This window comes from Hemiscyllium ocellatum, chromosome 15, assembly GCF_020745735.1.
Source record: "Hemiscyllium ocellatum isolate sHemOce1 chromosome 15, sHemOce1.pat.X.cur, whole genome shotgun sequence".
NCBI lineage: Eukaryota > Metazoa > Chordata > Chondrichthyes > Orectolobiformes > Hemiscylliidae > Hemiscyllium > Hemiscyllium ocellatum.
The window spans coordinates 10,298,075-10,312,192 of record NC_083415.1 but is presented as its reverse complement, the minus strand read 5'-3'; the positions used below and the strand labels follow the sequence as shown (position 1 = coordinate 10,312,192).

The 14,118-nt window shown below is 38.3% G+C and overlaps 1 protein-coding gene across 2 annotated transcripts in view; it reads left to right on the top strand.

Moving 5' to 3' along the window:
* LOC132822888 (AP-1 complex subunit gamma-1-like) overlaps positions 1–14,118 on the top strand; it is a 146,539-nt gene that overhangs the window by 95,265 nt on the left and 37,156 nt on the right. For both annotated transcript variants that reach the window (XM_060836275.1, XM_060836274.1), the window contains exons 9-12: positions 6,406–6,504; positions 7,983–8,038; positions 10,147–10,260; positions 13,857–13,997. In XM_060836275.1, the coding sequence (XP_060692258.1) occupies positions 6,406–6,504; positions 7,983–8,038; positions 10,147–10,260; positions 13,857–13,997 (410 nt within the window). The remainder of the gene's footprint in view (positions 1–6,405; positions 6,505–7,982; positions 8,039–10,146; positions 10,261–13,856; positions 13,998–14,118) is intronic.

The following is a 14,118-nucleotide window of genomic DNA, read 5'->3' as shown; positions in this document are numbered from 1 at the left end:
AATAAATGAATTGTTGGCAGTTTGCAATGTTTTGTAAATGTACTGGAACCTGCATTAATTCTCGTTCATTACTAGAGGTAATTTCCAGTAATATGACTGGATTCAAGGTCTGACTAGAGGCAAAAGCCTATTTTCATCAAATTTGTTTCCATTTCCAAACTTGATTTTTTTTAAAAAGAAAGGCAAATTATTTGTTGGCATGAATTAGCAGATGTCTTAATCCTATTTTATTATGTATCTACAAGAAAAAAAGATTAGATTTTTCCCTGGCTGCTGAAACTTTTATTGATTAAAATGGGACTGAGTAGCTTTGAAATACTTCACTACTGAATAATTTTACAATTATTGGGGTCTTAGAGAAGCATGATGTTTACGGATCTTGAGATCAATCAACCCATGGTGTGTCTGCTGGGTTTTTACTAGAGCAGGTGACCATTGTGTTCTTTAAACGAGGGCAGATAAAGACATCTGAAGATGGATGTTAAGGTGAGTATAGAGGATAACGTGTTTAGTCTAAAATTTCCAGTGTGTGGAGTTTACATGGTGTAGATTAAGTTGAAGGTGCTGCTTCCATGCATGTAAATTTATGTGATTCTAGACATTGTTACACTGTCCTGCTTTCTCTGTTTGCTCCTCTGCTTTTTTCCCTTGAAAGATGCACAGGTTTCTGCTTCAGCCACTTTGTTTAATAAAGCAGTCAATGTTTTCTCATTTCTCTGTAGCCATGCTTTCTTTCTTACTTTGTCTTCTTTGCTTTTAAATGATTTACTGATATCGTTGTAGGGAAGGACATTTTCAGTGTTAAAGAAAAATTTGAGAATTTTTTCAACCTGCGTCCTTCTAAAAGTATAAACTATTTGAGCTGAAATTTTGACTTTACCTGTATTTTTAAAGTACCAACTCAACTCCTTTCATGGAGATCCTTGAGCAGTATTATATTGGTAGCAAGCCTGACAGTATCCTTATGCCTCCTGGAGTTCCTCCACTGCAACTGAAGGGTGTGAATTCAGTCTCGGCTGAGGGCTGCCTAACCCTGTGGAAGTCACATTAAACTTGGAGAAATTGTGATTGAAATCTTATCCGTTTCAAAGCTACTTGCTGCCTGTTGTTTTTTCCAGGACTCAAGCTTGCATTTACTGGCAACATGCCCATCTGCACAATCTTATGAGGAGGTGGTCTTCTAACTTGCTGCATTTCCACTTCATTTTAAAGGCTGTACGCAGCTCCTGAGACTCTAGGCCCCAATGGAAGGCACCTCCATCTTGAGGTGCTCTCTAACAGCATTTAAATGTTGTTGAATTAAATTAGAACCGTATCTGTCAGATCACTACTGTGAAGTGATAACCTACAACTCAAGTGGGCCATGGGGGAATGGTATAAATATGGAAGATCTTGCAGGAGCCTGACAAACTATCTCAGGAACGCTTTGTCCTCAGCTAAGAGTCAAAAGAAAATTGTGATGTATGAAGTTAAAAATCACACAAGACCAGGTTATAGTCCAAGATGTTTATTTGGAAGCACTAGCTTTCAGACCGCTGCTCCGTCATCAGGACAGCCACCTGTTGAAGGAACAGCACTCCAAAAGATGGTGCTTCCAAGTAAACCTGTTGGACTTTCACCTGGTGTTGTGATTTTTTAACTTTGTACACCCCAGTCTAACAGCAGCACCTCCACATCATTATGTATGAAATGCACCAAAGCCTCAGGAAGCACAAATAAATTGCATTGCAGCTCCAACTTCTAACTTTCTTCAGAACTCAAAGATTGATGAACCACTTCATGTGGTTTTATTCAGTCCTGCAGCAATAGCACCAGCACAAAAATTCAGATATCATATTACTCATTTGTGTGAAGGGCAGAACGTCTTTTAGGCTTAACTGCTGCATTCTTAGTGCATGACATTGAGAAATACTTAACACAATTAAACAGAGCCAGCATGGTTTAATGAAAGGGAAAGTACGTTTGACAAATTTGCTAGTCTTTTGATTTAACCAGCACAGTTATGAAAGGGGAACTGGTAGATGTATTTGAGTTATCAGAAGGCATTCGATAAGGTGCCCTAATAAGGGTTATTTCTCCAGATCGGAGTTCATGGCATTGGAGGTAATGTATTAGAATTGGTATGAAGATAGATAAATCTCCTGGTCCTGACCAGATATATCCAAGAACACTGCAAGACGTTAGAGAATAAATTGTGGGGACTCTGGCCGATATTTTTGCATCATCATTAGCCACAGGGAGGTACCAGAAGACAGGAGGGTAGTGAATGTTGCAGCCTTTCTATAGAAGGGCTGCAAAGAAAAGCCTGGGAACTGTAGACCAGTAAGCCTAATATCTGTGGTAGGTAAGTTACTTGAAGATTCTGAGAGATAAGATAAATATGCACTTGGAAAGACAGGGTTTGATTAGGAAATGTCAGCATGGCTTTGTGCATAGGAGGTCATGCTTTGCAAATTTTTTAGAATTCTTGAATGAAGTGACCAGGAAGGTTGACAAAGGCAGGGTGGTAGATGTAGTCTGTATGGATTCAGTAAGGCCTTTGATAAGGTTCTACATGGTAAGCTGCTCTGGAAGGTTAGATTGCATGAAATCCTAGGCGAGCTGGCAAATTGGATACACAATTGTTTTGATTGTAGGAAGCAGAGAGGGTAAATAGTGGAAGGATGCTTGTCAGACAGGAGGCCTGTGACTAGTCAAGTGCCTCAGGGGTCCGTGCTGGTCCCATTGCGGCTTGTTATCTATATCAATGATTTGGATGAGAATGTACAAGGCATGATTAGTATGTTTGCAGATGACACTAAAATAGATAGTATTGTGGACAGTGAGGAAGGTTATTAGAAATTGCAGCAAGATCTTGATCAGCTGGGGAAGTGGGCCGAGACATGGCAAGTGGAGTTTAATATACATGAGTGTGAGTTCTTACATTTTGGAAAGTCAAATCAAGGTAGGAGTTTCATGTTGATTGATAAGGTCTTAAAGGAGTGTAGTGGAACAGTGAGACTTCAGAGTTCAGGTGCACAGTTTTCTGAAAATGGAGTCACAGGTAGACAGGGTAGTGATGCTTGGAGTATTGTGTTCAGTTTTGGTCACCTTGTTTTAGGAAGGATGTTATGAAAGAGCACAGCATAAATTTATAAGGATGTTGCCAGGGCTCAATGGTCTGAGTTATAGGGAGAGGTTGGACAAGTTAGGACTTTTTCTCTTTAGAACCATAGGAGACTGAGGAGAGATCTTTCGGAGTGTACAAGATCACAAAAGGTATGGATGGGGTTAATGTTTTTTCCCAAGGTTGGGCAATCAAGGGCATCAGTTTAAGGTTAGAGGGGAAGAAATAAAAGGGAACCTGAGGGACAATTTTTTTTACAGAGTGGAACACATATGGAATGAGCTACCAGCAGAAGTGGTTGAGCGTGGTACATAAACAGCATTTAAAAGGCATTTGGACAAATGCAAGGATAGTGAAGGTTTAAAAGAATATGGCCTAAGTGCAGGGATATGTGGTTATTATTGGTGGACGTTTTGGTTGGCATGGGCACCTTTAGGCTAAAGGCCCTGTCTCTGTGCTGTAGGACTCCGACTCTAATGGACGTAGTGCAATTGGAAGCTGTTCAAAAGAGTTTCTCTGATTCCTGGAAAGAGGGGACGGTCAACTTATTCAAACTAATCAATCTGGTTAAGCCTTTATTCATTAGAGTTTAAAAGCATGAGAGGTGATCTACATTAAGCATGCAAAATTCTGAGGGGATTTAACCAGGTAGATTTTGAGAGGATGTTTCCACTAGTGAGGTGGTCTTGTGCTAAGAGACATGGTTACGCAATAAGAGGACAGAGCTGAGATGCAAAGGAATTTCTTCACCAAGAGGATAATAAATGTCTAGAGTGCTCTACCATGGAGAGTAGTGAAGGCTGGATCACTGAAGCTATTTGAAGAAAAGATAGGTAAATATTTGAAAGTGGGGATTTGATGGCTGTGCTAAGCTGTCACTTAGAGGAATTGAGGCCTGAGGCAGATCAGCTGTGATCTTGTTGAACATCTGAACTGGCTCGAGGGTCTGAATGGCCTGTTCTAATTTTGTATGTTCTTTTATTTTAAAATTGGATTTTGTACTGCTTTTTCAGATCTGCTGCATGGATTACAATATAATTGGAACCAATACATCACAGCCCAGAATGTCCCATGTTTTATCCCTAGCCATTGCATGTTATCTAATCTAGTACTTAAAAACCAACAATTATCTTCTCCAGCCATGGACTAAGGATTGGTTCCCATAATTACTCTGTAGAACAGAACTTAAATGTTGCTGGAAAAAAATAAATGCATCATTGAGGCTTTTCTTCTTGCATTGATTAGGACAGGCCCAAGAACATTAGGTTTTCAAGGAAGTGACAATTTATATTTTTTAGAATGGTGCTGATTGCTTAATCAGTGGTCTTGGTTGAGGTATTATCACAGTGAATTCTGATATCAGTGAACCGCTTGCCAATAAACCTCAGAATATTCAACGTAACTTCACTGTTGGTCACCACTTGCTAAGCAATTCTACATGTGCTAATCATTGAACAGCAACCAATTTAAGAATGTTGGGCTCGCAATGTGGTTCACTTACACTTACTATAAGCTACATCTGTTCATTTGCAGGATTCTGTTATCTGCAAACACAACTAGATATTGCACTTTTTTAAAATAAACAACAGGGAGTAAGGCAGCCCCCAAACTATGCTTCAATCAATCGAAGTCAGCATGTTTTTTAAATGTAAAAACAAAAATTTCAGGGAGAATTGTTTTCTGTTATAGTCTCTGTCATAAGCATCATACCATCTGTGCCCTCTTCTTCAGTATAAATTGTTATTCCCTTTGAAAATTAGTATTCTCGCATCTGTCCTGATCAGTGTAACATGAAAAACTTTGACAGTTTTTTTTGAAAGGTCCAGGTGCATAATTCTTTGAAGTTAACGTCAAATCTAGAGTGGTTAAAAAGGTATTTGGCATGCTTGCTTTGATTGCTCAGACATTTGAATATAGGGTTTGGGACATTATGTTGAGGTTGTACAGGACCTTGGTGAGGCCTGCTCTAGAGAACTGTATTTTAGTCGCCCAGTTATAGGAAGGATGTTATTAAGCTGAAGAAGGTTCAGAAGAAATTTCCCAGGATGTTGCCAGGAGTGGAGAGTTTGAGTTATGGAGAGAGGCTGAATAGGCTGGGACTACTTCCACTGGAGTGTAGGAGGTTGAGGGATGACCATTACAGAGATTTGTAAAATCATGATAATATGAATGGTCGGTGTTGTTTCCCATGGGTGAGAGATTTTGAGACTCTGGCATATTTGTAAGGTGAGTGGAGAAAGCTTCTAAAAGGACATGGGGGATAGTATTTTTTTACACAGTGGTTCTTGTGTGGAATGAACGTGCAGAAGAAGGATGAATACAGGTAAAGTTACAAAATTTAAAACACATTAAGTCAGTACACAAATAAATGTTTGGAGCGATATGGGCCAAACACAGGTGGGTGGGACCAGTTTAGTTTGAATAATGTTCGGCATAGGCTGGTTGGACTGAAGGGTCTGTTCAGTGTGTTTCCATGTTGTATGACTCTGACTACAAATCTATCACTCAATACTTTGGTTCCCACAATGGTAAGTTCTGCACAAAATTGTACATCTCATCATTGAGTGAGAACAGGATCAGGCAAAGCTGTAGCTTTATGACCAAATAGCCTTTCAGCATTTCCAGTGATGGCACAAAGATGAAGGATTGCACTTGGAATGTAGTGGAGAGCAATCTCTTCAGGTGAGACAAAAAAAAGGGGAAAGAACTTGTCTCTGGGCATTCCTTATTTTCCATATTAGAACAATTGCAGTCTTTTGGGGATAAAAATCTGTTAATAGAACTTAAAAGTTCTGAGGAATCTTTGTTTCATCAGCATTCACAGTTATAGACTTTATTGTTTTAATAGAATAAAAATATCTTGGAGAAGCATTTTGGCATAATTGATAAAACCGTTTTGTATTGAAGTATTATAGAATGTGCTTTTTTTGAAATGGATGCTGTGAACCACTCTGGGAATTCACGAAATATCTGAACTCTGAGGTTGCTTTGTACAAACAGGTTTTGATACTGGATTCAATTTAATAAGGTTCAGATTATAGTCCCCTTCCATCCTGACATTTTAGTCACAAATTGTTTGCATCGCATCATTACAGGTGTAAAACTTATTGTGGAACAAATAACAGTTTGTTTAAAATGACCACTTCGTTGACATGATGAGATAATTCAACAGTTAACACTTGAATAAATGGAACACACATCCATATCCTGCAAAATGTCATCCCTTTCTCCTAATTTATAAAGTGGACATGGATTTAAAATTATGATAGTTTTGTTATATTGTGGTGTTTTCATTTTAGGTTGCAACCAACACTGAAACCAGTAAAAATGTAGGCAATGCTATTTTATATGAAACTGTTTTAACAGTGATGGATATTAAGTCTGAGAGTGGATTGAGGGTAAGTGATATTTACTTGTTACTAAATTGAAATTGTTCTGGAATATACTGAAGTAAACCAATTTGAATTTTCTAACTGAATAAAGATCCAATCATATTGTCATATTTATAGTTGTCAGGTCTCTATTACCATCATGATCCTGTAATACATGGTTTTGAAAAAGAAAAGCTGATTTTTCTAGTGACCCTTGGTCATTTGTTAACAAAGCAATAAAGATTCTAATATTGATTCCAATCCTGTATTAATTTAGCTGAACTCAGTTGGCATTGTAGTTGTAGTAATACATTTGACCATGACATCACATGTTAGGGGTCAGGAGACCTCAATCAGCTTTATTACTCTTACTCCTGTATGATGTTTGTACTAGAGCATGTAAGTTGATAAATAATGGTTCATTGAATTTAGCTATGATCTGTTTAATAATTGTTGGGCCATGCGTGTGACGTTTGGCTACAGGCATAAGGCATTCAAACCAACTGTGGAACTGTTGGCAGCAACAGTGAATATGTGAAGAGGAGGCTTCTTTAGATATTGCAGAGCATTTACAGTTCAATTTGATCATTACATACAGTCCCACTTTGTCTTCCTGTATGGGCATACTTAATTTCAGTTCCTTTTTGCAAGTATTTTAATGTATAATTGTATGTAGAAGACTTCACAGCAGTAGGCAGTGACCGGATCGAGCAAGAATTGTGGCTTCAGTAATATTTCAAAACTGACTGGTTATCATCCAAAAGAGAGCAAAGAAAATGAACAGATTTATGTTTCAATAAAGTGTTGTAAAAAAAAAGTCATTCACAAAGGTGCATGGGATTGTTTGAGAGAGGCAGGATGCACATTTCTACCATGGTTCATCACATTGCCAATCCAGGTAGAAATATCAGCATTACCCATCAGAACAGATGTTCCCACAATAGAGAAGGCATGACATTGATGTCATTATTCCTACCTTGCCTTGGAAGTACCACCAAGGGTCTTCCTTCTCAACAAAGAACACAAAAACATAGAAGTGCTGATGAAAATTACTTCTAAAGCATGAGAATAATGGGCTATTTATAAGAAAAGAAACTCTAAGACAGCATATTTATGGGGATATTGAAATTCAGAATTTGCAAATTTAGTCTCCATTTGAGGTTAATATAATAATTGCTACATACTATTTGTCTTTTTCCTACCTCATTCCCCCATTAGCAAAGGAGGGGAATGCAATTCCATGGGTGCCAGTAACCATCCTATACTTTGTTTTGATGAGTATTTTCAAAGTAATCAAATTTGGATTCTGCATTTGTGGAATTTAGGAGTGCTTGCTCACCAATATGAGTCAGTGACGTCACTTTCAGGGACAATAGTTCTGTAAAATACATAGTTGCCTGAATTGATGAAGCAAATGAATAGTTATTGATAAGTCTGTTGTTTATTGAAATGTATTTCTGTTAATTTTGTAATAAGTGAAGTTTTTTTTGTTTGTTTACTCTTAGGTTCTAGCTGTAAATATTTTGGGTAGATTTTTATTAAACAATGATAAAAATATTCGGTAAGTGTTCTTTCAAAATATGTTGACTATAACCATTAGCTCTGATTTGGAATCTAGTTTCTTCTGGGTAAAACTAGTAATGGGAGCATTATTCCTGTGCTATTCAATTTCAATGTATGTTGTCAAAATATCACATTTTATGCATGATTGCCAATAATTAAATATTTAAAATAATTAATTAAAGGTTTCATTTTAATTCTGCAGTGACTTGTAATTCTGCTTATCTTTCAATAATGAAATGATAAAACAGAAAATAATAACATGACAAGGTGATCCTTGAGAATTCAGTGATATTATAAACTCCATAAACTGAGATAAAAATCAAGTGGCAGGTATAAAGTATGCTTTCAGTTTGGCCCTCTTTCTGTTTCTGGTCTTGTAAATGATGCATTAATTACATTGACTTTTCCTTTATTAATTTAACTGTGTCCAGTAACTTTTCAAATGTAGCTGCTGTTGCTAGCTTTTTGGTTAACCTTGTGGACAAATGCTATAACAAGAATTTAGGAGGCATTTAAGTATGAAAATGGCATTTTGTAGATTATTCATGTGTTAATCTCATTGAGACACAGAAGAAATTTGACAGTTTTAATTATTTAATCAATCTGTTCAAAGGTGTTAGTAGACAGTTCTGAAGAGGTAGATTTAATTCTTTAAAGTGTTTTTAGTTAACCTATTTCTCCTCATGCTGGTCAGAGATGTTGTTACACGCCTCTGAACTAGCTGGGACTTAAACCCAGGCCGTATGGTTCAAAGGTAGGAATACTACCGCATTGCCACAAGAGCACCCTCTTGACAGTTCTATGGTAGAAATATTGAAGCATGAAATCAGTGTTTATGATATTACCTTGGAAGGTAACAATTTTGAAACCGATACAGCCTAGAATAAAGAAAAACTGATATCTGTGCAAGAGTGTCCGAGTTCGCAGCATAGAAACAGACTCTTCCTGTTGTTAGTACCTTCCTCCACCACTCTCTCAGGCAACATGTTCCATATTTCTTCACCCTCTGGGTGAAAAAAGAAGTTTTCCTTCACATCCTCTAACCCACTTACTGCTCACCTTAAACTTGTGCCCTCTGATTTTGCACACATCTGCCATGGGGAAAGATTGTAATGATCTGTCCTGCCTATGCCTCTCATAATTTTGTATGCTTCAATCAGCAGCCCATCAGCTCCCCCTGCTACAGGACAAACAAACCCAGATTATCCAGTCTCTGTTCATACTTTTCATCCTTTCAACACCCTGGTGAATCTCCTCTTTATCTTTTCCAGTGCAGTCGTGTCCTTCCGATAGTGTAGCGACCAGAACTGCATGCAGTGTTCTATATATGGCCTAATCGATATTTTATCAAATTGGAACAAGACTTCCTTGGTCCAATATTTAATGTTTTGGCTAATGAAGGCAATCATTCTGGAAGACACCTTCAGAGATCTATGAAATTGTACAGCAAGGTACCTTTGTTCCTCGGTACTCCACAGAGACGTATCACTCTAGCCAATGGCCACCATTCCACTCACCCCCCTCGCTCCAGACCCCTGGCTGGCATCCAGGTTACATTCTGGGCCGCTGACCCGCCATCTCCCGAAGGCTGTGGATATAAATCTACGTCGACCAACCTATTATTTTGTTATAAATTGTATCGGATAGTGTGGGCTTCTATTAGTTGTGTAAACACAGTTGGGTTCTCAGTAAGCTTATTACTTTCCACTTTCCTGTGGCTCCATGCGTCATCCTGAAGGAAGTTAAAAGTTCGCTCTTGTTCACTTTTGATAACTACAGTGTTCAAGATGACCTGAAAAAAATTATTTCCCTTCATTATAATAAGTATGGGGCACCCAGAACTAAGTCTTGTTTCCTTGAAGAGGTTGAATCCAGGATAATGCTGAATTTACTGTAACTCAGTAATTTGGCTTCCAAGTATTACCATGTGGATTTTTTGTTCCTTTTTCAGTCATTCTCACTCTCAAGAGACAAAAGTCTTGTTCCTATATTTGACCATGTGCATGTTTTGTGGGGGGATACAACTTCTTCTTTCTAAACTAATTTACTCTTGTGCCAGTAAATATGTAACTTATGCTAAAGGCTTTTATTTTTTTCTCTCTAAAGGTATGTTGCATTGACGTCATTGTTGAAAATGGTACAGACAGACCACAACGCAGTACAGAGACACCGGAGTACGATCGTGGACTGTCTAACAGACCTTGATGTCTCCATTAAAAGGTGATGGTTATGTGATTTCAAAAGCAGAACTTGATCTGTTGATAATGGGGTAATTTCAGTTTCCCCGCCAACACAGTCCCTTATAGGCTGCTGTTTTTCGGTTTCAAAGAGAGAATATTTCTGCATTTTAATCTTTTGGATTGTGTGATGCTATCAGTTGGAAATTTTTCAGTTCACAAAATATTATCTCAGCACCAGTTTTCTTTTCTCTCTATTGCAGATAGTTATATTTCTCTTGAAATAAGAAATATAACTTTGTTTCTGTTTCTTTTCCTTCTGCTCACATGTATCTCCAAAGTGGCTTTCAAAAACTTCACTCACGCAGCTTGTTGCCCAGACTGCGATTGTTAACAGATTACTTACTTTTTGAGGGTCTTGCAAAACACTTTACAACAGGAGTAATTGGATATAACTCTATTCAGACCTTGGCTAATTTCCATCTACCTTGATTAGCTTTGGAACACTGACTTATTTTAGTGCAGCTTTAAAAGTTGGCTAAGTCATTAGAGACGTGAAATTTAACCTGACAGCTCCTAGGCTACATGGCTCAGTTCCACCCTGTCTTTACCACTAGATAAATGGAGATAAGTAGGTTATTTGTGGATCTAGCTAAATTTCTCTAACCAGTTCCCAGCAGCAGTATACAGCGATGTCTATATTTGGTTTTGTAAGCTTGCATGTGGCCACATTGGAGCACTCCAAATGTTTTCAGTTTATTAGGTCACTTTATCTGCTATATTTTCAATCAAACTTTTTTATAAATCAAAATGCTTATCATTATAAATCTGATTTTCCTTCATGACCTCATACCATGGGATATCAAGAATTCTTTTTAAAAAGAAAAATATAATTTTACATTACAGAAAACACTTGCAGTCTTTCTATCCCTTTATCATTTAAATGTTTTGCTTATTTATTATGCTGGTGCTGTCTGATCGACACAGTGTCTTCACCACTCATTACTTAGATATACAATAGACCATGCTTCAGCAAGTTTCTCCTCTGTCTCAGCTGTATACCAACATTATTCAAAATTCACAATTGTGTAATATACAGCTTTGCAAATCAGCCAGCACTATGGTAGATCCTGTAATTTTTTTGTTAAATTTCAGGCAGTGTTGTTTGAACCCACAGGTTTAGCTTAGGCAAAAGTCATCTCCACAAACAATAGATTTTAATCATTTCAATTTGGACTGAGGACAAACCCTTGTGTCTCCAAATTCAGCCAGTGGAACCAAACACCCTGATTTTCTGTGATCTTTTAAATTATAACCATTCTCTCAAGATCACTTAGCAGATTTCAACGTCAAGTAGCCATTCTCTCAAGAGAACAAAAAATTGTGTTAGCTGCCCCAGTCACCTTATTACTGAGGGTTCCCTATCCAACGACATTTTAGGCATGTCAGTGAAGCTTTCTTTGCAAGATTCTGTAAATATTCAGAGGGGTCCAGGTGTGCCATCTATGCAGTACATTTATGAATGTAAAGCACCTCAAGCTTTCCATTCTTTCCATGGCAGAGTTAACCTGAAGGCCCATCCACTGATTCCTTCATAGAAAGAAGGTGTGGAGAAAAGACCAAGTGGATGTAGGTCTTGACCTACCTCCACCGTGCCAAAAGCTGGATTCTGACAGCTGTTGTGCAGAGCTCGTATATTGATTTTTCAGAAAACAGCATTAGCATTTCAGGACCCGTGATCCTTGTCCTGACCTACTCCTCTGCAGATGCTACCAGACCTCCTCAGTTTTTCGAGCAATTTCTCTTTGTTTCTGATTTCCGGCATCCACAGTTCTTTTGGCATTTTTAATAATATTTGGAGAGATTACAGATATGTTTCTTGTTAATGCTCTAGTGGGTATCTGTCAAATCTGCAATTTGCTTACTGTGAGAGGTTTAACCAATTTGAGATTAATCCTCTATACCATCTATTTTGAGAGGCTTGTTGATAGTTTGCTATTTGGAGTTGCCCTACAGGACAGCAAATATGTGGACACAAAACAGTGTTAGCATTTCAAGTCCAGTAACCCTTCTTCAGAGCTATCCTGTCCACAGATGCTGCCAACCTGCTGAGTTTACCCAGCAATTTCTGTTTTTGTTTCTGATTATTAGAAATGTATTTGTACAGTTGATGAACAAGAACCTCAACAGTCTGGGAAAAAACAAGCGAATGGTTAGAGGCAGTTCCCAGAGATCCAGAAATTTGTAGATAAAAGGGAAAGTGAGAACAGCTGCACTGGGTGTAACAAAGCTTTTCTTTATGCTTTACTACAGATAAGGTCCATTTTGTTCTTTACGAGGCATGCTTCAACCATGTTTTATGATTAAATCTATCCAATCCATGCTGCCATGAATTTGAGATTCTTAGTTTTGCTCTGATCTAAATGGAAACTATGAGAGGAGCACAACTGTCAAGTTATACCAAAATGACCTGTATTGTACATGGACTTCCTGGAGGCAATTCTTTCCATTATGTGCACGGGATAAATATCATTCAAAGAATGAAGTAGATGCTACAAGGTCCTTAAATGATCTTAGTTGCTTTGTACTTATTCAGATGTAAGTTTGTGTGAAATTGCCACTTAATTGGGTGCAATAGAAAAGAAGCCATATTAATCAATTTAACTGGCATATGCGGTCTGTTTCTCCTGAGTTTAAGATGACACCAAATCTGTTTTGGAATTCTGCCAAAATTGTGAAAATTCCATTAGAGAAAATTGTAAACTGCTTCTAGTGATAGGACATTTTACTGGAGTAAAGTGCACCCTTCACCCGATTTGATTTATTTATTGTCCATGTATCTTGCTGCAAAATAAAGTGCTGTATAGTGTCACCACTCTCTGGCACCATCTTAAAACACAGAAAAACAAATCAAAACATAGAACATAAAGGCAGAAAAATAAAGGAAAAGTGTTCAAATTTCCAGTCCTCCTTGGTAAGTGCTCCACCATGGGTCTGGTGACCAGAGACTAATTCCCTTTGTCGAACAGCCGCCACTAGAACAAAAGTTGCCAGTTTTCGGTGCCATCTTGCCTCCACTAACGTCCTTGCTGGACCTCGCCGATACAGATCCCCCACCCCCCCCCCCCACCGATGCCGCCAAGTACCGCACCAACCCAAACTCAATTTCACGGCTGCCTCCCTGAATCTGCCACCAGGCATCTAAACTCAGTTCTGCTGCAGCAGCCATGAGTTGGTACTAGGACTGCCTCGTCAATGCAGAAATTGCCAGGAACCCAAATTCACTTCCACCGCCAAGAGTCTCTGCTGGGCCCACTTGAGTTCACACTGGTCTCACTCGCTGACAACAATGCTATCGCTGCAACTGAGTTATTCAACAAAAAGTAAATAAAGCGGGGGAGAAACAAAAGAAAGCAGAAAGGATAAAAAGAAAGAAAAAGAAAAGCAGGTAGGGCAAACAAGTCCCGGGCTAAGACGCCCTACTCCATCACCACCTTACTGGATTATCTTGCCTAAAGTCTTGTTAAGATCTGTAGTTATTTAACTCCTGTGATAACTAACTTTAGACATTCTGAATGGCAGTTATATATAACTTCAGACCAATTTTAATGCAAATCTTCTGATCTCTGTCACATGAAGGCGTGCAATGGATCTGTGCTTTGCTTTGGTTAATGGCAGCAATGTCCGAGGAATGATGAAAGAGCTGCTCTACTTCCTGGACCATTGTGACCCAGAGTTTAAGGCTGACTGCGCTTCTGGAATATTTTTGGCAGCAGAAAAGTAAGTGAGGGAAAATTACATTTCTAGGCAGAATCCATGGATTTGTTTTGAAAAGGAAGTTCCCATTTTCTTTTATATCAACTTGATGTACTCTCACAATCGGGTTAAAATTTGGAATGTT